Source organism: Electrophorus electricus, chromosome 23 (genome assembly GCF_041902795.1).
Source record: "Electrophorus electricus isolate QZ-2024a chromosome 23, ASM4190279v1, whole genome shotgun sequence".
Taxonomy (NCBI): Eukaryota; Metazoa; Chordata; class Actinopteri; order Gymnotiformes; family Gymnotidae; genus Electrophorus; species Electrophorus electricus.
Genome location: NC_137519.1, coordinates 7,651,851 through 7,679,751, shown reverse-complemented (window position 1 = coordinate 7,679,751; position 27,901 = coordinate 7,651,851). Strand labels below are relative to the sequence as shown.

At 39.9% G+C, this 27,901-nt stretch overlaps 1 protein-coding gene across 2 annotated transcripts in view; it reads left to right on the top strand.

Annotated features, from left to right (window-relative positions):
* The window catches only part of filip1l (filamin A interacting protein 1-like), a 59,810-nt gene that overhangs the window by 14,401 nt on the left and 17,508 nt on the right, over nucleotides 1–27,901 (top strand). The window contains exons 2-4 of one of the 2 annotated variants that reach the window (XM_027011395.3): nucleotides 3,497–3,800; nucleotides 4,552–4,725; nucleotides 5,059–5,237. In XM_027011395.3, the coding sequence (XP_026867196.3) occupies nucleotides 3,507–3,800; nucleotides 4,552–4,725; nucleotides 5,059–5,237 (647 nt within the window). In that variant the 5' untranslated portion in view covers nucleotides 3,497–3,506. The remainder of the gene's footprint in view (nucleotides 1–3,496; nucleotides 3,801–4,551; nucleotides 4,726–5,058; nucleotides 5,238–27,901) is intronic. The other variant, XM_027011396.3, reaches the window with a different exon arrangement.

The window sequence follows — 27,901 nt, the reverse complement described above, 5'->3', positions numbered from 1 at the left end:
GGGGAGTGTGTTGTGAGATTTTACTAGCTGCAAAACATGTCTGCCTAAGAATATCTGAACTTGTTCCCCTTTGTGCTAAGAATATAGTGTATTTAATATGTAATATTAAATTATTAAAATATAATATTCTAATATTGTTATTGAAAGTTTTAATGAACTGTTATAGCAGAAGGCAAAGTTCATGGAGTTTTGACAAATGTGATGGCATTACTATCCTATTCCTATCTATCCTACACTTTAGCATGGCATATAATGTAGAGCTAGGGTTATCCCTGTCATATATGTAGTTTTTTGAGTCTTTCACTTTCTTTTATATTACATGCATGGCAGGTAGAAAATCCTAGCAAGATGCAGCTCCAACCCAAACAGGACGAATCCCTAACACCAGAAGGATACACCTAAAAAAATGCTGTGCATAAACTCTCTAGAAAGGTAGATGTCCATAAGCAGATTTGGGTAAATTGACCCAATATGTTATGTGATATGATTATATATCACCTTCTGTTTTTGATTATGATAATTTAATTCGTTAAATGAAGTTCATGATTGTAACTAATTTAGTTTTTGTGATTGTTTTAATTTACTCACAGGCTCAGGCGGAATGTTTTTATGTGCCAAAACGGGCCTTTTTAAAAGCTTTTTGTTTATGAACAAAATACAACCGGCAAAATACATCACATATGTCACAGATACAGAACATATGTTCCTTAAACATTAGATCCAGATCCTAGTTTTACATTTTAAATATTTATCCAGAGAATCATCACTTTTAAGGGTTTCAGCAACTCTGAGGTAAATTATGTACTTATTAGGCATCTTTAAATGAAGTTCCAGAAATCTAAGTTGTGATATGTATAGATTAATGATTTGGTTGAAAATAAGGAAACCCTATTCCATTTAGAACAAGTGTGTGTGTGTGTGTTTTTTTCCCTGTTTATTTATTTAAATAATCATCCCTCCAGTTTTAGTTGTTGTTTGAATTGCTACGATTCTATGGCACCAATCAATATAAAAAATAAGGCATGTGAAGCCAGCCACCTTAGCATCATAGCGTCTTAGCATCATAGCGTCTTAGCATCATAGCGTCTTAGCATCTTGTTGAACTGCTACTTGAGCATCATCACAGAGCAGATCAATAGCCTGGAGGAGAGCACTGGCTCGGCCCATATCTCGGCACATGCTGACAGACAGCTTTCAAAGACATATGTGAACACTGCATAGATGTAGCAACATGCCTGTTTCTCAAAGCTCCTGTTAAAATTCCTGCCTGAACCATCTTTATTAATTTTTCTTATTTGGGAATAGAGTGAAATTTCTTTCTATGGTTTCTTTCCTTATATGGAGAGTAATTAGACATTTGTGTTCTGGTATGTTTCCTTTTGCTCTGTTGCCAGGATTACAGGCATCAAAAAAAATGTGCTAATTGTGAAAGAATGAAGGCACACAACAGGTTTTGCTCTTCTGCTAACATCGCCCTCGGTGCAACTTGGTGAAAAATGAACTGACACTTCTAGGCAAAATGTTTCTCAAATCTAAAGAGCAAATCTCTGAACTGCTTCTTGCAGTTCAGAAGAAGTTGGAAGTCACTGATTGCGTCTTTCTTGTGGTCAGTCATCAAGAAAGAAATGGAGATATTCTCTGCTAGAAACTGTGTGCGTGTGCAGATGCACATGTTTGTGTCTGGCCATTTGTGTGTGTCTATCAAAAGAAGGCTGTTACATTTACTCAGTTCAATGTACTTAGACAAAACAATGGTACATTTTAACTTTTAAAATCATAACGCTCTTCACACTTAAATACATTATATGTGTAAGGAAAGGAATCTGCTTTTAACTCAGTTATGTTTTAATCATTCACAATTAGTTACGGATTAATGCTTTGTGATTAAATGTACTGTTGATAAAAGCACCCAATTTGCTTTTTATCACACCCGGAGGTAAGGGTTAAACTAAGAGGCTGGAGATGAAGATGCCCTGAAAACAATGTAAGTGTAAAATCTTACATTGTGGTTAAATCTAGTGATAAATCTGTTCTGTCTTCATGGCTTGATTCAAATACATTTGGAGGGTCAGACCCCAACCCTACAGTATTCTTTGCTTGTCACCTTTTTTTTTTTTTTACTTCATTGCCCTCTTGACCTCTTGAAATGCATTTCGAAGCATCCAGATAGAATAACAGTAAATTTCATAATTATACAATTTGCCTATTTAAAATTCCATTCACATGAAATAGACCTACTGCTGTGTCAAGACATGTTTGACTTGTCTAGCTCTGTGGTGTCAAGCTTACCTGGCTATGCAACCAGGCTACTAGTGCAGAGACCTTTGGAATTAAGATGTAATAGTTTTTTCAGCAGGAAAAACAATGACAATTTTCTATCTTGTTATTTCCTGAAAGGTGGGGTACTGTGAACTAATGTATAAGTCCCAACAGCAATAAACTGAAGGACAGACTGTAAATATGCTTACAAGGAGGAAGGAGGAGCAAATGCCGGTACTGGGAGTCATTTAAATGTGCAGTCGCGAAAAAGTCAATGGAACATGAGTGATGACAGAACATGGGGGGGGGGGGTGTATGTTGTAGATATCTAGCTGTCTGTTAGCATGGATTTCCTGAATAAATTACTTCAATATCTGTCAGATTCTAGTACTGGAGATCAGCTCTGATTGCAGTTCATATAAATCAAAAGTGCTGGAGTCCAACCCCTTATACTCAAAGTATCCACCAGTGGGCCCAGACTCATTCCTCACTCTTACTAAGAATGAAATTTAAGATTTAACCCCTGGTAATACTTTATTTTATTTGAGAACTCATAAAAATAAGAGAATAGTACTTAGGCAACTTCATTTAATAATAATACATAAAATGTATATAGCGGTTGCAAGAATCCTTAGAAATACACAATGCAGGGAGCTGATTTTTACATTAGTTTTATAGATAACTCTGTAGTAGACCCACTACTTTTTATTTCTACTCAGGTTATTTTTGTAGGCTATGTTTTATTCTTAGGTTTTATAATCGCACTGAAGATTTCTACTTGAGTATAGTTTCAGGCAACACTGCTCTGGTGTGGATGCATAAGTTGTATGCATTTGTGTATTTGACAATTGTGACAAATGCTCAAGAGTAGATTATTCAGACCAGATTTGCAACTGTGGTCTTGCCTTTACCGATGACCTCATGGATGATTCAGTTGTGCCATATGTTTGTCTAAGTGTCTATGTATATTCACATTCTGTGGATGTAAGGGTAATGATCAAGTGCAGCTTGTGTGGATGACCTCATTCTTATGATTGCTTAATACACATTCTAATGAAGAAGCTCTCTTTGATAGGTCTGAACAGGTTTAAAGTTATTCATGAGCTGCCACTCTGGCTAAGCTTGCCGCCTGAGCATTCACACTGTGGATACAGTTGTTATTAAATCATACCCACAAACACACGCACACATGGACACACAAATACACACACACACCTTTTCTGTTGTTTTCATGCAGGTGAATAGCCATGCGCTCCCGTAGCAACAGTCTGGAGAATGTTGCAGAAGAGAAGCCATTGCAGATGCGAGTTCGGTCACAGCGACAGACTGAACATGAGGCGCCATCATGCAAAAAACGGCACACGAGCCGAGGATGTAACAGCAAACCCCCAGATGATCCAGGCTCAGTACAGTGCAACAATAAGAGCAGCAACAGTGGGCACAGCGGACACACAGACAGGACAACAGTGTCCAGCAAAGGAAAAGACCTCTCTCGTGATGACCTCCTCTTCCTGCTCAGCATGCTGGAAGGAGAGCTGCAGGTGAGAACAGAATCAGTGAATGGGATGGCGTCAGAACAGAATCATAACCTCAGTTATATGTGAATTTCTAAAGCTATCGAATACACCAGAGCTGTTGAACTCAGTAGAAGTGGACAGAACATCAAAACAGAGCAAGACAGTCCAAATGAACTGAGCTCTGTTTCCTCCATGACTCTGTTTGCTCCATGACCACCTTTCCTCCATGACATTGCTTGCCCCATGACTCCGTTTCCCCATTATTCTTTTCCCCATGACTCCATGACTCTACTTCATTCACTGTTTCAGGTGTTATGCTACCTCAGATCTTCTGTATCACATGTCAGAGTCTTTTAGAATTTTAATTAGTTCATGTCACTGACTGGATGTCTGGATATAATAAATGAATGGGCCGTGGGGTGATGATGAGGGGCAGTAACAGTGATGGACCTCTGAGAGGAACACAAAAAAATGTTAAAGGCTTCTCCAGGGCTATGTCTAGCCAGAGAGGGATTCTGCAGTTATATGCCAAGCTAGGTAGCCTTAACTCACCTCACGACTTTCTTCCCCACAGACACTTCACAAAGCATGGCTTGAGAGAGAGAGAACTTGAAAGTTTAAGGGACAGATAAAGGGACAGAGAGCATTTGTGTGGCCAGGAAAGGGTATTGGGGATTTAACAGTAGTATTGAGGTTGAGGGTGGGACAATAGTATTGTTAATTTGATTCATTAAAATCCTTCTGCACATGTGCCTTTCCTTTGCCATCTTTACAGGCAAGAGATGAGGTGATCACAGTGCTGAAGGCAGATAAGATAAACCTGGCTCTCCTGGAGGCACAGTATGGCTTTGTCACCCCCGAGAAAGTGCTTCAGGCCTTACAGAGAGATGCCATACAGGGAAAGGGATGTGGCTGGCAGGACGACATTTATGAGAAGCCGATGGCAGAGGTCAGGGCTTAAGAAAACACCTAGGACATTTGTAGATGTAGTTCAAAAATGTCATTGTCAATGCTGATGTTTACCAGTAACCAGATCTAATTTAAGTTATGCTAATTGTTAAAGTGTTTTACATTAGTTGATGTGTAAAACTGTTCCTTTGAACCTGCATTCAATGTGTATAGGTCACCCTATGAGATTCTGTGTCTGTTCTTTAGTAAATATTCACCTAAAGAACATATCTCCTGTTACAGAGCTTTGTTGACGGTAATGTTTTTTCAGCTTGCACAACCCGTCTCCTCATTGCTGTATTGGTTGTGTATGTGTTACGCATGTGTGCATTAGCTGGACAAGTTGGTGGAGAAGCAGAGAGAGACATACAGACGCATGCTGGAACAGCTACTGCTGGTAGAACAGGCACACAAACAGACTCTCCACAGGCTGGAAGATGAGAAGCGCAATCACAGCGAGTTCATGAGCAAAAGCGATGAGTTCACTAATCTGCTGGAGCAGGAGCGAGAAAGGTCAGTGGCAGCGGAATGTGAAATAATAATAATACTTATAAAAGCTGTTGAAAAACACTGCAATGCAGATAGAGAAGAAAATATAAAAAAAGAGCACACCACTGATAGAAATAGTGGACCAATATTATTACATCACTGTTAGAAATAGATCACTACTGCTAGAAATAGCACCACTGGTAGAAATAGTGTACCACTGTTATAAATAACACTGTTATAAATAACACTACTGTTAGTAATGGCATATCACTGTAAGAAATAGTGAAATCTTAAAATAATGTGCACTATTCTTAGAAATAATACTAGAAATAGTTTCACACTATAATGAAATTTCAAATTGACCCTTTTTTTTTGTTGCTATATTATGATTATGGGCAGAATTACATTAAATTATTAAGATAGTTTTGGTTGGTGTAATTTGAAATGGAGTCAAAAATTAGAGCCTGGCATGTTGCTGAGAAACAGTTCACCCATGAGCTGTACACTTTAAGACTGCCTCCAACCCTACTCCTACGCACGTGTTGTTAGTGGTAATTGCATTCACAGAAAGACCAGAGATTTGGGAATGTCTAGATAGTGGTCTGCTCTCCCATGCAAACTTGCATTCACTTCAGTCATGCACTTAGCATCAGCAGACAGCACTACGCATACATTCTAGAGCATACATGGCGAATACCCCCATTGTATATCTCTTGAGCTTAGCAGAACACTGGACCAGCAGAGAGAGGTCACTTGAAGGTCTTTAAAGAAGAACAAACAGAAGCTTCAGTGGCAGTGCCTTGAAAAGCAATCAGTACTCTAGTTCTTGCATTCTAGCCATCTCAGGAGTCCCATGAGGATACAGAATGGGTAATAGTATTTCGTTACAGACACAGAAGAAATGCAGCAACTAGATTACTGGTACATTTTAAAAATATGATTACTAGCAGGATTGCATTAAAATTTAACAAGGACCACGCAGTCCTTTTTGCTTTCGTCTTTTTTCCTTTTTGTTGTTTGTTGCACTGCAGTAACATTATCGTCACTGTGCCACGTGTTGGGTTTCTGCACACATTGCGGGGGCATTTTGGGTCATACACTCCATTCATTCATATGTGATGAAACCGACTGTAACGGTGAACGGTAAGGAGGCGGACGCATGTGCGGAGAAGAGCGAGATTTACTAGGGGCAAATCCAGAATCAGAGTCGTTATTACAGTCCAGGGTCAAAGAGCCAACACGGAGATGCAACGAGACAAGGGCTAGGATACACGAGTAACTAAACGCACACAGATTAAGCAGGCTATAAGAGACCAGGAAACACAGAGGACAAAGAAACGTAACCATTAATATAAACATACATTCAACCATCATCAATGAATAACTAAAAGACCGGGATCAAGACAGGGTTTAAATACATGAACTTAACAAGACTAGAAACGAGAGACAGGTGTGGAAAATTAAACGAGGTCGGAGAGAACGAAACTAGGGAATGGAACTAAGGTACACAAATCAGGGAAAACACAGAAGCTGGGAGGGACTGATCGTGACACAGACATGCATTTGTGAGCTTTGTTCATCATGAACATGTTTTTTTTTTTTTTTTACTTAACATGGGTTTGTTTTTCATGGATATATTTGTTTCATTTGACTTTATAGGCCTTAAGTAAAAGTTGTTTTGATGAGATCTGCTTTCTTTTATTTAAAGTTGATAAACCTCCGATTACTGGAGTAAACACAGCCAGTCACTGATGCCGAATTTTTCTCATGTTAGGTCCTACAACTAGGTATTGTAACGCGTGTAGGCAAAGCAGGATGCGGGGACAAGTCGCGCAGAACAGAAACATACGTTTATTATTACACATAAAACTTAGACGTAGCTCGCAGTCTATTAGGATCAAACACCGACAACAGTAACACATAAACTATAGACTTTTATACACGCATACTAACCACACACAACGAGGAGCAGGTGTGGAACACAGGGAGGGCGTGGCCATACTGACGAACACACATAGGGAGACGTTTGGGACGAGGGGCCGTACCGTGACAGGTATCAGATTACTACTTACAGTTTACAATTTAGTTTTAATGCAGTAGGCCGAAGAACACAGATCATGTTCCGCGTTTCTATATATGCCTCTTCACAACTTAATTTGTACAATTTTCAACAGGATTGCGGTCCATTATTTAAAAAAAAATTAAAATGGATCAGTCCATGATCTCCTATAAAGGAACAATGTTTTTAATCCGTATATTCCAACAACCACAGCTGTCTGTGGGAGCTTGTTGGTGGAAATATTGATTGCCAATGTAGGGCACCAGCGTTCCAAAACTCTTCGGCAGCTAACAGGTTAAAAAGTAATCCAAAATAATGGCAAGTGATCAGAGTATAGTAAACTTTTGGATTAGGTTATATACACTGATCTCTAATAAAGAACTTACATAATAGTATCTAGTGAAAGGTGAGTCTACTGGAAGCTGCCAATCAATAAATAAAACAAATCCCACTGATAAACCAAATTACACAAATTTGTAGTTTATCAGATGGATAAGGCAGTTTTTAAAACTGGGGCAATTGGACAAGATATATTGTCAAAAATAGTTGGCTTTTTAACATGGTAACTAACACTGACCCTTATGTGTGTGTGTGTGTGAGAATATTGGAGTAGCTGGCAGTGTTCACTAGCTTGACTTGAATCAAACCGAAACTACACTGCCTGGCCAAAAAAAAGGTCACACACTCTAATATTTAATTGGACCGCATTTAGCTTTGATTACGGCATGCATTCGCCGTGGCATCATTTCCACAATCTTCTGCAATGTCACAAAATTTATTTCTGTCCAGAGTTGCATTAATTTTCCCCCAAAATCTTGTATTGATAATGGGAGATTTGGACCACTGCACAAAGTCTTCTCCAGCACATCCCAAAGATTCTCAATGGGGTTCAGGTCTGGACTCTGTGGTGGCCCATCCATGTGCGAAAATTATGTCTCGTGCTTCCTGAAACACTCTTTCACATTTTGAGCCTGATGAATCCTGGCATTGTCATCTTGGAATATGCACGTGCCATCAGAGAAGAAAAACATCCATTGATGGAATAACCTGGTCGTTCAGTATATTCAGGTAGTCAGCTGACCTCATTCTTTGGGCACATAACGTTGCTGAACATGTGGAAATGCTCTTACTTTCAGTATTAAACATATCCCTGAGTTCTACTGTTGTTTTTCTACGATTTGATTTCACCACACGCTTAAGTGATCGGCGATCACGATCATTCAAGATTTTATTCTGACCACATTCCTTCCTCGAAGATGATGCTTCCCCACTGTCCTTCCAGTTTTTAATAATGCGTTGGACAGTTCTTAACCCGAATATAGTAGTTTCAGCAATCTCCTTAGATGTTTTCTCTGCTTGATGCATGCCAATAATTTGACCCTTCTGAAACAGATTGACATCTTTTCCACGACCACAGGATGTGTCTTTCGACATGGTTGTTTAACAAATGAGAAACTACTCACTGCATCAGTTGTGGTTAAATAACTTGTTGCCAGCTCAAACATAATCACCCATGCAGTAATTTTGCAATGGGAGGCTCTTACCTATTTCCTTAGTTAAATCCAGGTGGTGACTTTTTTTTTGGCCAGGCAGTGTATCTTTGTCTTTTTCCTAAACTCCTTCATACCCAATACTGACTAAACTCGTGATCACAGGCATCTCTTCCTCATTGGACTAATGTCTTTATATGGCAACACTGGGTCAAATCCTCAGGGGTTTAATAAGCATTTCATCTGAAGAAAAACTTGGAAATGGAGTGAGAGGACTCATGCATATCAGTATAGCTGGGCATTCTAAAGTCAGAATATGGTGGAAGTTAAACAATTTGTTTCACTGTCGTAAAAGTATACTTTTTGTGCACTGGTTCATGTACTATTCAAAATGGTCTTATTTTAATAAAAGTTTAATGAAACATACTCCTAAATTATTTAAATATATAAAATTAGAATGAGTCTTTTAGATATTAATGCATTTATTTAAATTTGTTGTCTGTTGATCAGTATTCTTATAAAGAAACAATCCCAGGAGTTTGTAACTCAAATCATGATGTGGTTTTGAAAACCAACAAGGGTTATTTATTTATATCAAATGAAAACATTTACATGAGAACATTGAACAGTTCCTGAATTCTTCTGTCAGCCTGTGCATAAATCTAGTATTCTAAAACTAGCTTCAGCAAAGTCTTAGAAATACCATGGGAGGATAGCTGTAGGCCATCAGGACCCTGGCCTCTGCCTGCAAATCACAGATGACCTTGGCAACCAGCCTCTTGAGCTTTACACAGTCAGCAAGATGTTAGTTCAGCAAGAATTAGCTTCCTTGGTTATATAAACAAGACATACTAAGAGTTTCTTTCCTTTGAGTTCATTAAACTATAACTTTTATTTTGATTAAATTATATTAAACAAGATGTTTTACCAAAATAAGGTCAATATGACTAGTAAACATGGTCTTATAAAACATTGCCTTATAAAAAGTAGGACGTACATGGGACCCCTCAGTGCACTGTGCAAAGCTCCAATGGCTTCTTTCTGATCCTTTAGATCCTCTCCATAGTCAGGAAAAGAACTTCAATCAGAATGATTCGGCTATATCAATTTCCACTGTTCCTGAATTACTTATGCAGCTACAGTTAACCTATTGCTTTTGGTAGTGCTTCCATAGACAACAGGAGATCTTCTCATAGGCTGCAGATGCAGTTGCTGCAGAAGCATCTACCATAGACACAAGCCTGAAGAAATGGCAGGTGTAGAAATGGTTCTTTGGCAGTTAATATTCCATTATTCACGCAGAATTATTCACCCAGAGTGTGTATTCAACAAAAAAATATTTTTTGAATTGAATATTAAAATTATTTTTGGAAAAGAAAGTCAATGCGTAGGGAATGTTGTACAAAATATTAATTCCTTCAACAATGCTGATCTGGTAGTCTCCACTGATTTGGTAGAATCGCCACTGATTCCAAACCACTTCTGATCCTGAAGTTCCCATTGTGTTCCCACCTATGCTCTCTCTGAGTGTTTCCTGCATCTCTGGCTTTTGCATGATACATGTCTGTCTGCAGGCCCTTGTGGATGTATCCTAATTGTAAATGTATTATACAAACTGAGGCCTTTGTTTGATTCAGCAGTCAATGAGAGAGGATTGGGCTCCATCATGAATTGTGTCAGGAAGGAGTGATGGCCATAGTAAATAACTCCAAAGTCACTTGAGATGAAGAGAATGCTTTACATGAAAGAAAGAGAAACCCAATGCATTAATCACCATACATTTATAACTGAGATGTCAGGCTAGCACAGTGCTCCAAGCAAGTCCAGATTGCAGCTTCACTTTATGTGGAGTCACTACATATGATGTGGTTCAACATTGTATCCAATTAACCTGTACATCCATAACAAGCTGAGGAAGGCATGTTTAGTTCAGTCGGAGTTTTTCTGTTCCATAAAAGTAATTTTTTTTTTTTTTTTTTACTTCTTATAATACAGCACTAAATATCTTGGGAGTTTCCAAAATCTACAGTTAATCCATTTAATGAAACTTTATTGTAATGTATTAACTTATGATATCAGGAGCTTTGAATAGCAATAACCACATATAAAGTCTCAATCATTATGTTAGAGGTGCATATCTAAATTTTAGTGGCCATTGCTGATTCATAACTAACCTTGACCCACCATTACACACTGAACATTAATCTGTGGTTCTGCAATGAGTCATTGTAGAACTTTACAATGTCAAGGTGAAATGATACTATCGGAACCCAAAAGACAGCATGACACAGAATGGCTACTTATCACCCTTTTAAGGAAAATGCAAGTAACCTTACATGTAATAAAAGCTGGGACTCTGTGGAGATGTCATTCATTGGAAGCACAGCAGGTTTTAATTTTCTGCTTGTTAATCTATTGTTGTAGGATGCATTGTAGCTTGATGTAATCACTTCCTTTCTGGGTTCTGGCAACTGGCGCTAAAGATTACATACACACAGGACTATGTGTTGCAGGAGTTGGGGAACAGACAAACAGACACCAAATCTCTTGCTCTCTCTCTCTCTCTCTCTCTCTCTCTCTCTCTCTCTCTCTCTCTCTCTCCCTCTCTCCCTCTCTCTCTCTCTCTCCTTTCTCTCTCTCCCTTAACTTGGGTAACCTTTGTTGGGAGGCTCTTAAAGCATGTTAATCTGAGTCTGCAGCCCCTGCTGATTAACTGGCTGCCGGGCTCTGACCAGGTCTGCTGACCTCACAGTGTACTGTAAGAGGCTGCAGCAGGGTTTTTGAGCAGCCTGATAACTCTAACCAGATGTTACAGAGAACAGTGTACACACAGAACCACTCTGGTTGAGATCTGACTGGAGGTAAATTTTTCATGCTTACATCTTTTCACCTCTCCTCTTTCATCTATTCCATATCTGTGTACTTAACAGCCATGAGCAATAAATAATGTTGTGATTTTATACAAACCTCCAGCCTTAAGGCATGTTCTGTCTTTTTTAGTCACCTTTAAAGTTAATCTTCTATTATATGTTCTTTTGGAGAGAACTGATAAATAGGAACCAAATAAGTCTATTATTTGTATACTATTTGCAAAGCATTGAGGATTCCATGGGAGATTCTTACTGAGCCCGACTGTTTCTGCGTATATATTTAGGTTTATGGAGTTTGTTGAGTTATTTTTGTTGATTTACCTATTGTAGTTTAATACAAAGTATAATATTGCCATAAAGAACACTGACCATAGTACCAAATATAGTGCACTTCAACGAAAGAAGCCAACATAACATTAATGACCGACAATGGTAATACAAACACAGCAGGCTTAAATAAGCACAAACATAATGACATAATAACCCCCAGGTGGTGTGACTACTAACCAAAACACACTACCTGAGGGAGGCGTGGACAAATAAACACGAAACATGACAAACACAAGAACATAAACACAAGTCCATGTGCTCAGCACTGCTGGTAGCTGTCGGCAGGCGGATGTCACCGTGATAGTAAACCCAGTGCTGCCCCCCCCCCCCCCCCCCCCAAACATGTAGCGAAAAGACAAAAAAGGGAGAGAGGGTGGGGATGCAATGGAGCCTGCTCCCGCCCATGCAGCGGGGTCCCCCAGCCTCTCCAGCATGGGCACAGCACATGTGCATCTCCCAGGCCATAGAGGCCACCCTTTTTTCTGAGGTCCATTTATCCATGGTGTTGGAGGCACACTGGCACACCCCTTCCTCTTGACAGGGCCCTTCACATTGACCTGACACTGTAGCATCACCCAGTTGCCTCAACGGGGCCTTTCCTCGTTGGTCCCTTGTTGATTGGGCGGTGGACGGCACCCTGTCTGGTAGAAGGGACCCTCCTTGTCACAGAGCTGCATGAATGAACGGTGCCTCCCTCCCTCAGATGCTGAGTCTGCTACAACAGAGGGATGGAGAGAGAAGACCAATGACAGGCATACATATAGACAGACAAAAAAGGAAACAAGAAATGAAAGGGAGACTGCAGCTTCCCGAAATGGTCGGTCATTCTGTCACGGACGAAGAATGTGCAGTAAACACTTTTTTGCAGGCAATGTAATCCACTAACAAGTGTTTGCTGCAAATCACTACAATCACTAAGATTAGTCTGTTCAGTGGAGGATCACATTATAATACAGAATCCAGTCATTGTAATGCTGTCATAGGTGTGCATATAGTGGATTTTATAGTGGCTTCCAACATGGCTCTGCCAATCAGGTTTTAGGACACATATAAGATATATAGGACACATATAAATCTAATAATAATAATAATAATCAATAGAGATAAACTGATTGATCGGCTGTTGACCAGAATCAATCAGTTTTCAGTATGATTGGCCATAACTGGTGACCGGCTGATCAGTCTCATTATTATTTATAGAATTATTATTTACAATTATTATGAATTATTATTATAAGTATTAATTTGTAAAATTCTTAGAAAGAAAGAAAATTGGAATCAGATTGGAATAATTGGAATAATCAAATCAAGTTGGAATAGTTAACCAGAGTGTAGTTAAGCATTATTTACATTGTATTCCTAAGGCTAAAATACCACAGAAATTGCAATGATTTGATTTTGTTATGCGTTTTACAAACCCAAATTCTCTCTCTATGTAAATTAATTATATTTAAGTTAATTATGTTTATGTTAATTATGTTAATTGGGAGCAATTCAACATTTTCAATAACTATCAACAACAGTGTTTGCACTAGTGACAAGAGCTCTGTATCCTTTTTATCAACTCCAAGCAACTCTGACATGCTTTTTTTCACAGTAACTGCCAAGGGATGGAAGTTACAGTCATAAATTGTCCCCATGCTGACAAAATGCTGTTACTAGGCATCTGGTCTTCAAAGCTTCTGACCTGACATTTGGAGTTATGCTAGGCTATACATCATGTACATCCTCCTGTTAGAAAGCTCTGACATACACACAAACACACACAAACACACACACACACACACACACACACACACACACACACACACACACACAAAACACCTCACATAAAACAGTGTACCTTGTAGGATCTCACAAAAGAGGAGATTCCGTTCCAGAACTTAAATCAATCACTGAGGTTCGGAAATAGTGAAATGCAAAACACAAATTATATTTATTTTGTATAATGACATGTAGAAAATGTGCCAAACTGAATAGCAAAACAATTCTGCAAAACCTCAGAGAGGGAGGTGCCTCATTATCATCAGGTAGTTGACTCCAGGGCAGGAGAAGCATCCGGTATCACTGTATAAGACAAGACCAACATTTAGTCTAGCTCTCCTTGTGTTTTGACATTTTGAAAGCAACACCCTGTGAAATGCAATGTAGCAGTGTGGATTGCTTTTCAGATTACTTTCACTTCTGACATAAATTGAACATTTAACTGTTAAAAAAACTCTGCTAATGGTTTTTCAGTTAAGAGATCAAGTGAGTGCAGAGAAATGTAGTGACATTTTTCATCCATCATAGTAAAGTCATAATATAATTTGTGTGTTACATTTCACATTTTTCCACTGTTACAATTACTTTAACATGTGGCATAAGATCTGTTCCATAGTTTTAAAGTGTGTACAACCAGCTCTAGAGTTTTAAAGGGTTAGAATCTGCTCTAGAGTTTTAAAGGGTGAGGAATGTGCCCATTAGTTTTAAAGGGTGCAGATCAAGGGGATAAAGGGGTACATATTTACCTGATTATTTCACCTGGATCTTCTTTTTTATTGGAAGAAAATTAATCTATACAGGTTATTCAGTCTTATAGAAATGTTATCAGTTTAGTGTCTTTTCTACACAAGTACATGTTTATTACTTAGTAATGTGTGTCTTTCAAAGGGCAGACTAGCTACAAAGGTGTTTTGTGAATGTCTAAAAAAGGAGTGTTTAAAAAATCACATTGATTTAAAACCATAGGCATGATAAAAATGTCTGTGAGCAGCTGTCTAAAAATTGTGCCTTACTGCACAGAAAACTGCAGGAATCTTGTGAATCACACAACTATGGTACATTTGGCAACTCCCCCTAAACATACAGAAGACATGCTCAGGCCTCAGACTGCCCTTCTTAAAACAAAGGCATGTTCAGCAGAAGTTGCGTCACCAAGCCTCTCCTCAGAATCTTTTCCTTTTCTGGTCAAAAAGTGGGAATGTGGAAACCATGAGCAGTCCTGGTGTCACTGCCTTTGATAAGCTAAATTAATAATACTAATATAAAAATAGTTCTTGTAAATGTGAAAATAGTTTGTCTGAAGTCTGAATGCTGTTATTACACAAAGGAACAATGCTTCTTTTTTGTAACGGGTCGGGCAAAATCAGATGCTTGCGGATATGAAACAGCAGGCTAGTTTATTTTTTGTTCAGGAGTTGTGCAATAATCCAGTGTGACGACAAAAAGGGGAAGCTAAAGGGATAATCCAAATTGTAGAGAGTTTAACAGTCCCAGTCAGAAACCAGAAGATCAATCACAATATAACCAGGCAGACAATCCAAAAGGGGCAAGCAAAATACAACAACGAGGAATTGTATGAGGTCCTTCCATCGGAACGGACCGGGATCCAGTACATCACAGCATGGGTCCCAGCTGTGCTCCTCAGGGCCGAATCCTTCCCAATCCACCAGGTATTGTATTGAGCCACCCCTCCTCCTAGAATCCAGAATGCGGCACACTGTGTATACTGGAGTTCCGTTGTAGTCTATGGGTTGAGGCGGGGTCCCATCCAGAGAAACGTCATCTAATGGACCTGAAATAATAGGTTTGAGAAGAGAAGTATAGAAGGACCTTCAGACCTGAAAGTGTGCAGGCAGGTTCAGCCGATATGTTAGCTCATCTGAGTACTTCGACGGGGCCTATATACTTAGGGCTCAGTTTGCTGCAGGAATCCAGCTTGTGGAAATCCCATGTGGCTAACCAAACATGGTCACCTGGTTGGTAGGTAGAGGTCTCCTCCCTGTGTCTGTCAGCCATTTCCTTATACTATAGTAGTGCATGTTCAATACGTTGATGAGTTTCCTCCCATACCTTCTCACTGCATTGCATCCAATTGTCTACTGCCAGGATATCAGCAGTGACAGGAGTCCATAGAGCCATAGGGGGTTGATAGCCTAGAATACACTCAAATGGGGTTAAACCAGGTGAAGGACTAGTGAGCAAGTTCTGTGCCATCTCAGCCAAAGGTAAGAACTTGGACCAATCTGAAGGACTGTTTATGCAGAAAAACCTAAGGAATTTAAGTTCTTGATTAGTATGCTTACATTGTCTGTTAGATTGTGGGTAATAACCAGACGTGAGGCTGATGGTTACGCCTATCCATTCCAGAAAGCCTGAACAGACTCGAGATGTGAATTGAGGACCCCTATCTATGTCCTCGGGGGTGCCAAATATCTTGAACACCTGTGTGAATAATGTCTCAGGAGTTTGGAAGGCGGTGGGTAGGCTCAGTAAGGCAATGAACCTCACCCCTCGAGAAAACCTATCCACGACCGTAAGGATGGTTGTGTTCCCCTCGGAACAGGGAAGATCAGTGACAAAGTCTAATGCAATGTGAGACCAAGGTCTTTCAAGCATGGGAAGTGGCATGATTTTACCTGCAGGGAGGGTCTTGGCGAAACATGACGAAACGTAGCGGTGGACGTCGCTTGCTATATTCTCCCACCAATACTGGTGAGCTAGGAGCTGACATGTACATGTCTCTCCTGGATGACCCGTAGCGAGCAAGGAATGAGTCCATGCTAACAAACGGTCCTGGTAAGAAGGAGAAACGTAACGCTTACCTGTTGGTTATTCTATTGGGGTGATAATTTCTTGTGTAGCTTGTTCTATTTCCTCATCAATCTCCTATCTGATGGATGCCAAGTGAACCCAGGTAGGTAAAATGGTTTCTTTCACATCTATTGTCACCTCATGCTCCCCTAGATGGACATGGGATAGTACATCTGCCTTCATATTTCGAGTTCCATAAATTTGAAATTAAACCTGGAAAAAAATAATGACCAACGGGCTTGGTTTGGATTCAGTTGTCTCGCCGTGCGCATATACTCTAAATTTCTATTGTCCGTGATTACTAAAAAGGGATGGTTAGTCCCCTCCAGCCAATGTCTCCATTCCTACAAGGCTAATTTAATGGCCAACAGTTAGCGTTCTCCTATCCCATAATTTTGTTCTGCAGGGGATAGTTTTCTGGAAAAGTACGCCATGGGATAGAGTTTATGTCCCCATTATGTCTCTGCAAAAGTATGGTACCAATACCAATGTTTGAAGCATCAGCTTCTACTATAAATGGGACAGTTGGATCTGGGTGTCTAAGGATGGGAGCCGCGGTGAAAGTTTCTTTTAATTTGACAAATGCGCTCTCAGATGCTTGATTCCAACAACATTTTATAGAGGACCCTTTAAGGAGGGCTGTGAGGGGGGCTGCTATACTGCTGAAATTCTTTATGAAACGTTGATACCAGTTTGTGAAACCCAGGAAACTCCGTAGCCTTTTGACGGTAGTAGGCACCGTCCAATGAAGGATAGCTTCTATTATTTTATCGTCCATTGTAACTCCCCCATGGCTTACTACATACCTCAGGAACATCATAGTAGTGGTATGGAATTCACATTTCCCCCCCATCACATACAGTCCATTCTCCAGGAGAATTTGTAAAACCGATCGAACATGTTGGACAGGTGTCTGAAGGTCAGGTGAGTAGATGAGGATGTCGTCCATATAAGCGATAACATATCTTCCAATTACTGTTCGAAGTACATCATTAATGAAGGCTTGAAACACCGATGGTGCAACACTGAGACTATATGACATCACCTTGTACTCATAGTGTCTTCCTCTCATCCCCCTTTTTGATCCATATAAGGTTGTAAGCGCTACGGAGGTCTAATTTCGTGAAGGCTTTGGCCTCGTGTAGCTGTTCCATGGTGATGGGGATGAGCAGTAGTGGGTAAGCATACTTCTTGAAGATCAAGTTAAGATTACAGTAATCTATGCAGGGGCGAAGGCAAACGTCCTTTACAAAGAAAAAGCCTGATGCCAGGGGGGAAGTGGATGGCTGAATGAAACCATGCCTCAGTGCCTCTTCTATATGCTGTTCCATGGCTCTCTCCTCCTCTTGGGAGAGAGGAAATATGTGGGTCTTGAGTAATGTAGCACCCTCCAGGAGTTCGATAGAGCAATTACAGAAACAGTGCAGTGGCAACAGGGTAGCTTTCTTCTTACTAAATATGCTAACAAAGTCATGATATTCTGGGGGAGGAACGAAAACCTGGTCATCAGCAGGACTCTCTGCAGGACTTGTCATGGAGCAGAGCTTAAGTGTGGGTAAAGTCAAACAGTTCCTATGACAATGAGCCGACCACTGATTTATCTCCTTCTGGGGCCATGATATACTGAGATTGTTTTTCAAGCCATGGAAGGCCCAGGATGACTGGGAATGATGAGACTTGTAGGACAAGAAATGAGATGAGTTCAGAGTGGAGTGAACTGGTGGTGAGTTTTACAAGTGTGGTGTGGATAAATATGGTCTGAGACCCTACGGGTGATCCGTCCAAAGCGGCTAGGCGAAGGGTCTTGGATAATGGCTCTACAGGGATGTTCAGGTCTTGTACTAGATGGGCATGAATTAAGTTGCAATCAACTAGGTCTGTGAAAATTGATGATGGAGTGTGAGATCCAAAATAAACTGTCAACGTAAATGACTTAGCAACCATACTAACTTTGTGCAGGGTTATTACCTGCGCTTGAGGAGTGGAAGTCTTACTTCCTCTAAGAGTTTGTGACACATTACGGGTGGGTTTGAGATGACATTCCCTAACCAGGTGACCTCCACAGTAAAGGCAAAGCCCTTCGTGGAATGCTCCTCTTTAGATAAGCGGGAGGAGATAAGAGGAGCATCGCTCCTCTTCAGATAAGCGGGAGGAGTCACATTGCATTGCCTCCACTGTGTTTTCTCGTTCAAATTCAGATTTAGGACTGGGATGGTGGTAGTTGGAGCAAGGAATACAAGACCTCTGTGGTTTATATGCCTGAAGGTAGTTACCCAGATGGATTGCCAGGGCAATCAGTTGGTCCAAATTTAGCTCATCATCATGGCAAGTAAGCTTCTGCAAAACCTCGGAATTCAGGCCATTTCTCTGAGACACTGACTGAGTTCAGACATTTGTGCTTGTTGATCTGCCTGTTACTTAGCGATAGTGTCCATAGTCTGCGTGAAACCCTCAAGCACCTGCTGGTGCTGATTGAGAAGCTGACCTCTGAATCCGTCGTCTGCATGGAGGCAAAGTATTCTGAAGTATTTTCTAGAAGCATACCAAGTGTTATTTTGGATTGCCTTTTTGTGTACTGTACCTTTTCTTAGAATTCCTTGTTGTTGTATTTTGACTGCCCCTTTTGAATTGTCAGAATACTTCGCCTCCATGCAGATGGCAAACGGGATGCTGGGTATTGTAGTCTGCTTGGGGATCTGGCGGAATGATTATTCTACATTTAACTAAATACAGTTACAATAGACACAAATTCATTATTTGCAGAAGCCACTTGCACTTGTATGTGTGCGTATATATATATGAACTTTGCACTAGTCAGTGATGTTTCCATTTTCATTGCCTTACAAGGCCCTTATATATGATAAGTCATGGAAGATCAAAAATAAACTGGAGCTGATAATATATCCTAGGGCAAAAATAGACATGCCTGCTGCTGTTTTAATGGTGGATGAAATCTGTGAGGAGAATTACTGAGCAGTTACTGCCCTGACGTGATTGTGAGTGGGTGGTACATGCAGTGCATTCAACATGCAGTAGCGTCTTTTATAACATTGATCAAACTAAGTGAGCTGAATTAACCAAAGATGGAGCCTGGCCATATTCTCTGTTAACTTTTCATCTTTTTCTCTGTTTTCTGTCTCTCTGTTCTCTGTCTCACAGAGCTCTCTTGCTATCTGTTGTGTTGGTATGACTTTGGGGTTTGTCAGAAAAAGTGAATGGGTTCCTGATAGTGAGCCAATTAGAGTCTGCTAATCGTTCTGTCTTTAAAGAATACTAGTGTTACAGTACTGTTTCCTCATCCACAGGAAGCCAAAACAAAAATATCCGCTTACAGACTCAGTGATAAAACCATGACCATGATCAGTTTTTTTTGGCCAGTGTGCTCTAAAATCATGTTAACTAGCATAAAACGCTGTGTGTAATTCAATATCTCTTACATAAGAGGCTCATTCATCATTAATAAGTTAAGAGGAAAGTCTGATTCACATGGCATTAACCGCACTAAACATAAGTGATTCATTTCTTTTGCATATTTATGTAGTATATCTTGACAGTGCTTAAATTTACTTTTTTTAAATTACATTTCATGATACAGAATTTTGTCTGTTTTTGGTGTAACTAATGGCACTTATGTATCAGAAAAGGCAAAAATTGGCATTAAAGGAGCAATAAGTCACTTTTACCACCAAAAAGTAGTTAGCAATATTTAAGAAAGTGATTATTTATTATGCATTTTTTTCTATTAAGTGCAGATCACATTAAGTATCAAATTGCTGTGTAGTCCTCAAATGAACTAGTTTATGCTCCATAGAGTGAGTCTCACACAGAGGCCTAAAAAAGATTTTATACAGAATCTCTGAAATATCCCAGTCACTAGGTGTCAGTATAATGGCTGTTTCGTAACATGAAGAATTACTAGGAAAATGACTTATTGTTCCTTTAATGTTAAATCCATACCGAAGTCATGTTTATGGCTCTGTGCTTTTTGGGTTATATACAGCTGTCAGAGAACAGCATCAATAGCGCTTTAGAAGTAAGATGATTAGACCCTAGACCCTGTCATCACATGTTGTAATACAATTACATATATTCCAGAGAATGTAGCAGTCTATTACTACTTTTCAGGACTGCTTTTGTGTGTGTGTGTGCATGTTTATAAGAAGATCATTTTAAAAAACTTGTCGTGAGATTAAAGAGAAGTTGGCCAAGTGGCAGCCAGAAGATTTTGTGCAGATGGTGTCTCAGAAATACCATCCAGTCACAAGTTTCAGTCATGTGTCAGGTTAGAAAAATTTTAATCAGTATTGACTGAGTGTTATTGTTGTCTGTCTTTATTTTTGCTTACATAGGATCTTACATTTGTGTAAAGCTTGACGTGAAGTATTTTCAAAGTGTCAATGTTCAGCATCTCACTGTTCATATGTGGTTAAAGGCAAAAATAATGGAATGCTAGTTTTTAGAACAGGACCAAGAAGGCTGACCAAATTCTGCTTAGCTAACCACACTCATAATTAAGAGCATGAGAGAAGTGCAAGAATGGCTTCCATAAGAATGAGGGACCAAGAAGGAATAAGGGAGAGGTAGAAAATTGCTGCCTCTGTACTACCCACAGACCCAAAACAGCCTGAAGATAGAGACCAGCACACAGGTCTAGACCAACCCACAGACTGAGACAGCACACAGGCCCAGACCAGCCATATAGCAGCCCACAGACTGAGACCAGCATGCAGGCCCAGATCAGCCACATACCAGCCCACAGACTGAGACCAGCACACAGGCCCAGACCAGCTCACAGACTGAGACCAGCAAACAGGCCCAGACCAGCCACATACCAGCCCACAGACTGAGACCAGCACACAGGCCCAGACCAGCTCACAGACTGAGACCTGCACACAGGCCCAGACCAGCCACATACCAGCCCACAGACTGAGACCAGCACACAGGCCCAGACCAGCCACATACCAGCCCACAGACTGAGACCAGCACACAGGCCCAGACCAGTACATTGTGTGTGTGTGTTTGTGTGTGTGTGTACTCCATGTATGTGTGTTTGTGTCTTCTCTGTGTTTGTGTATGCTTCTCTCTCTCTCTCTCTCTCTGCCTGTGTGTGTGTGTGTGTGTGTGTGTGTGTGTGTGTATACGTGTGTGTTTGTGCGTGCGCATGAATGTCTTCTAATGCGTTGCCAGGATTCTGTATGACTTTGGTGCATCTTTCTGTGAAGTTTTGCTGTAGTATTATTATTAGTACTAATATTACTACACGTTTAGATAGTAAAGGCATTGATCTAGGCAGAAATATTTTCCCTTGTTGTGTCTCCTTTCACACCTTACTTGTGCTTGCATGAAATTTTGACCAACAGCCCCCTGGTAGCTTATGCATATCATTGGTGATATCCTTATAATCAAACTTCATAATGGGCCATAAATGTTAAGAAAACACTAAAACTGTGGTGTTCACTAATGACATTTTGAGCATCATAGAAATAGATGGCGCAGAATTTTTTTACATTACATTTCCTTGAATGTATACTTTTGTGTTACAATGTTTGTACGTACCATAACATTTATTGTTCCTGGCTCAAGCCTAAAATTAATTTTAATTAATTCACTTTGTCATATGGAAACACACTGAGAGAAATTGGCCTAAACAAGTCCAAAGAGAAGCAGCCCTTCAAGCAGGGCTCAATGTCTCTCTGCATCCTGGGATTTCAATGTGGGTCTCCAACCTTGATAAAACAGGCACACTTGCATTTTAGAACATATATTTGGCTGATAATTGCTGAACTTAATACTGTCATTTCAGGTATACCCACAATGTAATGAACAGATATGATTTATGACTAAAATGATATATTACAATTATTGGTTTCTGTACTGCCTTTATAAGTTGCTTTCTCTCTGTATACGTGCAGATATAAATAAAGTTGAATTATAAAATCTACAATAGTAAATTATAGGCCAGACTGTAACTGAATCAAGACACATTTTTTTTTCCAGTGGATTTTGCTCATGATTATGCTAACCACAGAATATAATATTTGATCTGAGAGGCTCGATGTCTTCCTCTGCCTGTAGCAACCATTTTTATTTCCTACTTGTGTAGGTCCTGCTTTTTTACCTTCAGTCTTGTCTTCAGTTTGTAAACAGTATGCTAAGTGATATTAAGTTTGGGTGACTGGGTTGGTTTGAAAATAACATTCTATTTTTTGGTTTTTAAAGCCTCTATAAATGTTTGTGGTAATTGTTGGTTTCATTGACCAGCTGTATACTGGATAGCTACATCCTGGATAATGTGCTTGATCTGTTACTTTATGACAGTATTATCTGGTCTTGCTATTGCTGAGATCACCAGTATGTTCTTACTTTTTAAAAACAGTTGCAGTGCTACACATTTGAATTTCCTCCAGATACAAATGTAAATCTTCAGGGAACTCTAAAGACCTACAGGATGTGCTGTATATGTGGTTCTATAATTCACACTGTATTTCCAAACATATGTGCAGAGAAAAGTAGCAATCTTAATGGACAGACAAGTGCAGTCTTGTCACACAGACTTAATCCCTTGAATACGTTTGACAAAACACCCCAACAAACTCAATTCTAGAGGACAAAGAGACATGAAGCTTCTTGTTTACTTTCAGTATACTAGACTGTATATTAGCCAGTATACTGGATTGTGTACTAGCCAGTAGGCTAGATTGTACCCCAGGCTGTAACCCAGAAGTACAAGGAAAAGATTCTACAGAATCAGCTGCATATGCCCAAAATAAGATATTGTCTCTTCTTGGCTGGAGTCTAAGCCAGTCGTTCCACAATAATCATAAGACAGAGAAAGGGAATCAGAATCCTACTCTATCTTTCTGTCTTTTAAAGCTGAATTTACTCATAAAGTAGCTCTGGTCAAAGTTCATACATTAAGCTGTTTATCAATTTATTTACAGGGAGATGTTGCTTTAAGTGAAGCGGGGTTGAGCTGAAGTTAAATAATAGGTTTTGTTCATTAGATTCCACAAAGACAGTGAGAAAGTCACCTGAGACTGAGAAAAGAATCAAACTAAATGATAAAAGACTGTAAGAAGGGGAGACCTTTAATTTAAGGCTATTTTCATTTATTTTAAGATCAGCATGATCTCATTGTATAAATCATGTATTTTATAATCGATTACAAAATGCTTTCATGTTTAGAGAACTATACATTGCATCATATTATATTTGTAAGGTTTTTTTGTGATCCAAAATAGCCACATATGACTACATCTCTTTTGGTAGATTATTTGGCACTGAGCTAGAACATCATTCTACCAGATTCCTACTTCCAAGATTTATCCAAATACAGGTTATTTATATGACTGTAGCTCTCTTGAATAGTATGAGATTGGTGGCAATGGGAATAAATTATGAATGGCATCGCAAGTAATTAACATTAAACTCTGCATGTATGAAAATATAATATTTGTGAGAATTAAGGTATTTAATATATGTTTGATAAATTCACGTTCATTTTGTGCTGGAGTTGACATGAAACTATCAAGAACTACCATTTTGCGAGTACAGACCATGGCTTCTATAGGGAATGGAATAGAAGTGATTATGAGGGATTTTGTGGGATGGGGATGGAGAACTTGAATGAACTTTTGGACTAGAGTTCTGGGCAGCCTCCATATGTGGTAGAAGCCAGCCACAAAGGCCACAGGTTATGCTAGAGACATCTGCTAGTGTCTTTTTCATTCATCTGGGACCTAATGTAACTAGCATACTTGAGAGGACCAGCATCTGAGGAGTTGGATGAGATGATCTGGAATGCCTTGCCTGGATGTAAAGGACTGTGTGCCGATTCTTTAAGAGTGTCTGGACAACTGATCAGGTGGGTAACCACTCAGGGAGAGGACTCGATGAAGGTGATGGTGAAACCAGTGTTGGGTGATGGAGTTATTTTCAGATATGAAGTGAGGATCAGATGGCTGGGCATTTTGAACAGTTCTGAATTAGATATGGTGTACCAGAGTTTAGTACGGACTGAGAGGGGAAATAAATCAGAACACGAGTAATGGTCTTGCCTAGTTGATTGGTTTTGCTGTACTTGATGATAAAATTGAATGTGTCATGGTTATTGATGTCTGAGAAGCCAGGTTTGTGGGTTGGGTCAAATATATTTATACTGGAGGAGAATTCTGAGCAATGAAATAAATCAAAGAAGGTGAGGAGAAAGAGGACTTCACAAGGGGTTGAGGATTCTGGTGAGAAGTGACCTGACTGCAGAACATGGATGCAGTGCATTAGAAAGTCTGCTGTCGCAGGTAGGTGGAGAGGTAACTTTGGCTTGTTTTGCTGGAAACACTGATGAGTTTGGTGAAGAAGTTAATGCTGGCTAGGTAGATTTTAAAGTTGGATGAACAGATGGAATGTACAAAGTTGGCATATGTGAGAAAGGCAGATGATGAGATGCTGTCTGAAGGGAACGAAATATTATATAACTTGTTTAATTTAAAATGAGCCTATTGAATAAGGTATATGAAGTGTAGGTTGCGCAGAAGCTCTGAAAATGGAGGACTTGGGTTGATTGAGGGTCTGCGTGCAGTGCCACAGCTCTGAATTTCTGAAATTGGAAATGAAAGAGAGAGAATCTGCTGTTAAGATACTGAGTATGTGTCCTTATTTAAGGATCATGTTTAAATGAGTGGCATGTGAGGCAGCGTAGGGATTGATTGAGGATAAGGCATTTGAAGTGTCCTTTGTTGATGGAACTGGCAGTGGATGTGTTGTCAGAATGAATAAGGATGGATTGACTTGGCCATTTATGCCACTAAAAAAAGAACAGCAACAACACTGGGGTAAAGCTCAGACAAAGCAGAAGAGTCAACACATCCCTTTGCCAAGACAATGGATTCATCAGGCTGAGGGAAGGCAAACCAGTGGCTTTGGTAGATGCCGCAAAAGCCACAAGACAAGGCAGCATTGGTAAACAGTTAGAGATGGCATCCTGGTAGAAGAAGGAGATTGCACTCCACCACTGAAGAAGGAGGTGCCAAAACCATATCTCTATGAGACAGGCATCATCCAGGGAGATGGAATCATGCAGGGAGGAAGCAATGGTGAGGAGTGGAGAGATGAAGGATCATCCCTGGGGGACAATGTAAATGGAATAGTTGAGGTGACCAAGGAGGGAGAGGAGCTTGAGTTTGGTGGGGCACCACCACAAAATTGTGAGGAGAAGTCAGTTGAGTCTCCACTTTGGAGAGAAACTTGGAAGGAGACCATGCTAAGGAACTTGAGGCAAGTTGCAGGACCCATGATCTCAAAAGGTAGATGTTAGATGTTCAGGAGGATCCAAGAAAGGGCCTGAGCCAGGATGTCCAACATCTTAGGACTCTTACAGCTGAACATGAGGTTTTGCCCCATGCCTTGCAAACTTAATAAGAAAGATGGTATGATCAGTGGTTGCACAGCAGAGATAGAAGTTGGAACTTGGCACAAAGCTGGTTATGGAAGCCTCAGAGGAGCCATCAGAAAAGTTGATGATGCCAATTCATGCTGCAGTACCCGTGAGAAGCCAAGCCACTGGGGTTGATTGAGGTGAAGGGGCTAGTCATGAAAGCCTCAGCAACCTCATTTGAGATTTTGAAGAGGATGGAACCAGAAGAGAGGCAGCATTAGCCTTACTGCAGCCTTGCCTATCATGCTTAGTGTGAGAACAGTCATAATCAGGAATTGAACCAGGTATGGGAAGATCAGTGGGGAGTGGCGGGGATGGTGACAACCAACCGGAGGCAAGGAGTGGAACAAAATGAAGCCAAAGATGTAGGCTGCAGTGTTAACACTAACCCTAAGATACAGGACACGAGCTACCAGGAAAGAAGTTGTAATCAGATGCAATGATTTCTAGATCCTTTGAGGTAATGAAAATTGAAACAGAGAGATCAGGTGAGGAAACTGCGAGACTGGAGACATGTAATCAATGTGAGGTTCTTCACAGAGAAAATAGGGAAGTTTGGGAATATAACTATACAGAATTAAGGGTGGAGTTTCAGGTGTTGTCTTTCTCCCAAACTTCAATTATTTCATAACTCTATTTTAAGGTAGCTAAGCATCAGCTAATTTGCTGAGTGCCAAATAGCACTCTAATAGCATAATATTAATTATCTGGGAAAAAAATCATCCTGGAAAAGTATTAGTAGTATTCTGCAGCTTTAATCTGTAGGCACACCAAATTATGCAGGCAGCTCCAAACCTAGCTATCTTGATTATTCTGAAAACAGATTTCTAAGCAAATGTATTTCTATGTAAAGAGGTACATCTAACAAATTGTATTCAATAAGAAAGTTATTTTGATATTATACATTTCTAGTACTTAAGATACATTTACTTTATTAAATTAGTTAGGTAGAATTTTTGGCTTTTGCATCACATCTAGCAGAAAAGTCTTTTTGCATGCAGTACAACTTTTTGACTTAACAAGCATGGCAATTACACTGGTAGCTAGGGTTGGGGTATAGGGTATGTATACCCTGTGTATAAATAGTCTTTCGTACAAGGCCATACTTTTTGGAACTTCAACCAATGGTCCTGTTGCTGTTTTTTAGGTATTCAACCCTCCTTTAAAACTCCACTCCTACCCTTAGTCCTCAACCTCTTCTTCTCCTCCATGGCAGATCCAAACCATCTGTTTTCTTTCCTCATTAAGGTGAGAACACTATCAGCTTAGATGACGACATCACTGAAATCCCTGCTGTGTGAACCCAGAAGATGTATGGTATTAAAAAAAAGAATGTGACAGAAAGAGACAGATATATACAGAGGGTAGCAGGAAGATAAAATAGGCACTGAGATACATGCATAAAAGCAAACATACCCCTCCACTACGCACGCACACACACACAACCCAGAGAAAGGCATGCAGTCATGTTGACGCAAGAATGTAAATGACATTGACTTGGTGTGGACAGAGGTGGGGTCATGTTTGGAGGAATGTAACTCTCCCCGCTTTCTGTGTGTAAGCCTCTGTTTCTCTCAGCTCATTATCAGGCTACTTTGTGGTTCCTCAAGAAAAGGCATCATTCCACTCCGAATTATCACTCTTCCCTCTCTCCTTCTTCACCACTCTCTCTCTCTTTCTCTCCACGGGTGTGTTTGTGCATGTGTGTTCCCCAAGATAATTCAAAGTGTTTTCAATTTAAATCATTCTCTCATGTGGCTTTGTGCCAACAGTCTATTCGTTCGGTCACTACTAAAATAAACATCCACCGTAGAATCTTTTATTAAACCATTTCCTTCATCACAGTTTTGGAACATCATGACTTCTTATCTTTTTTTTTCAGCCCAAATCTAAAATAGTCATGAATGATTTTTTTAACCCTTTGTATTTAC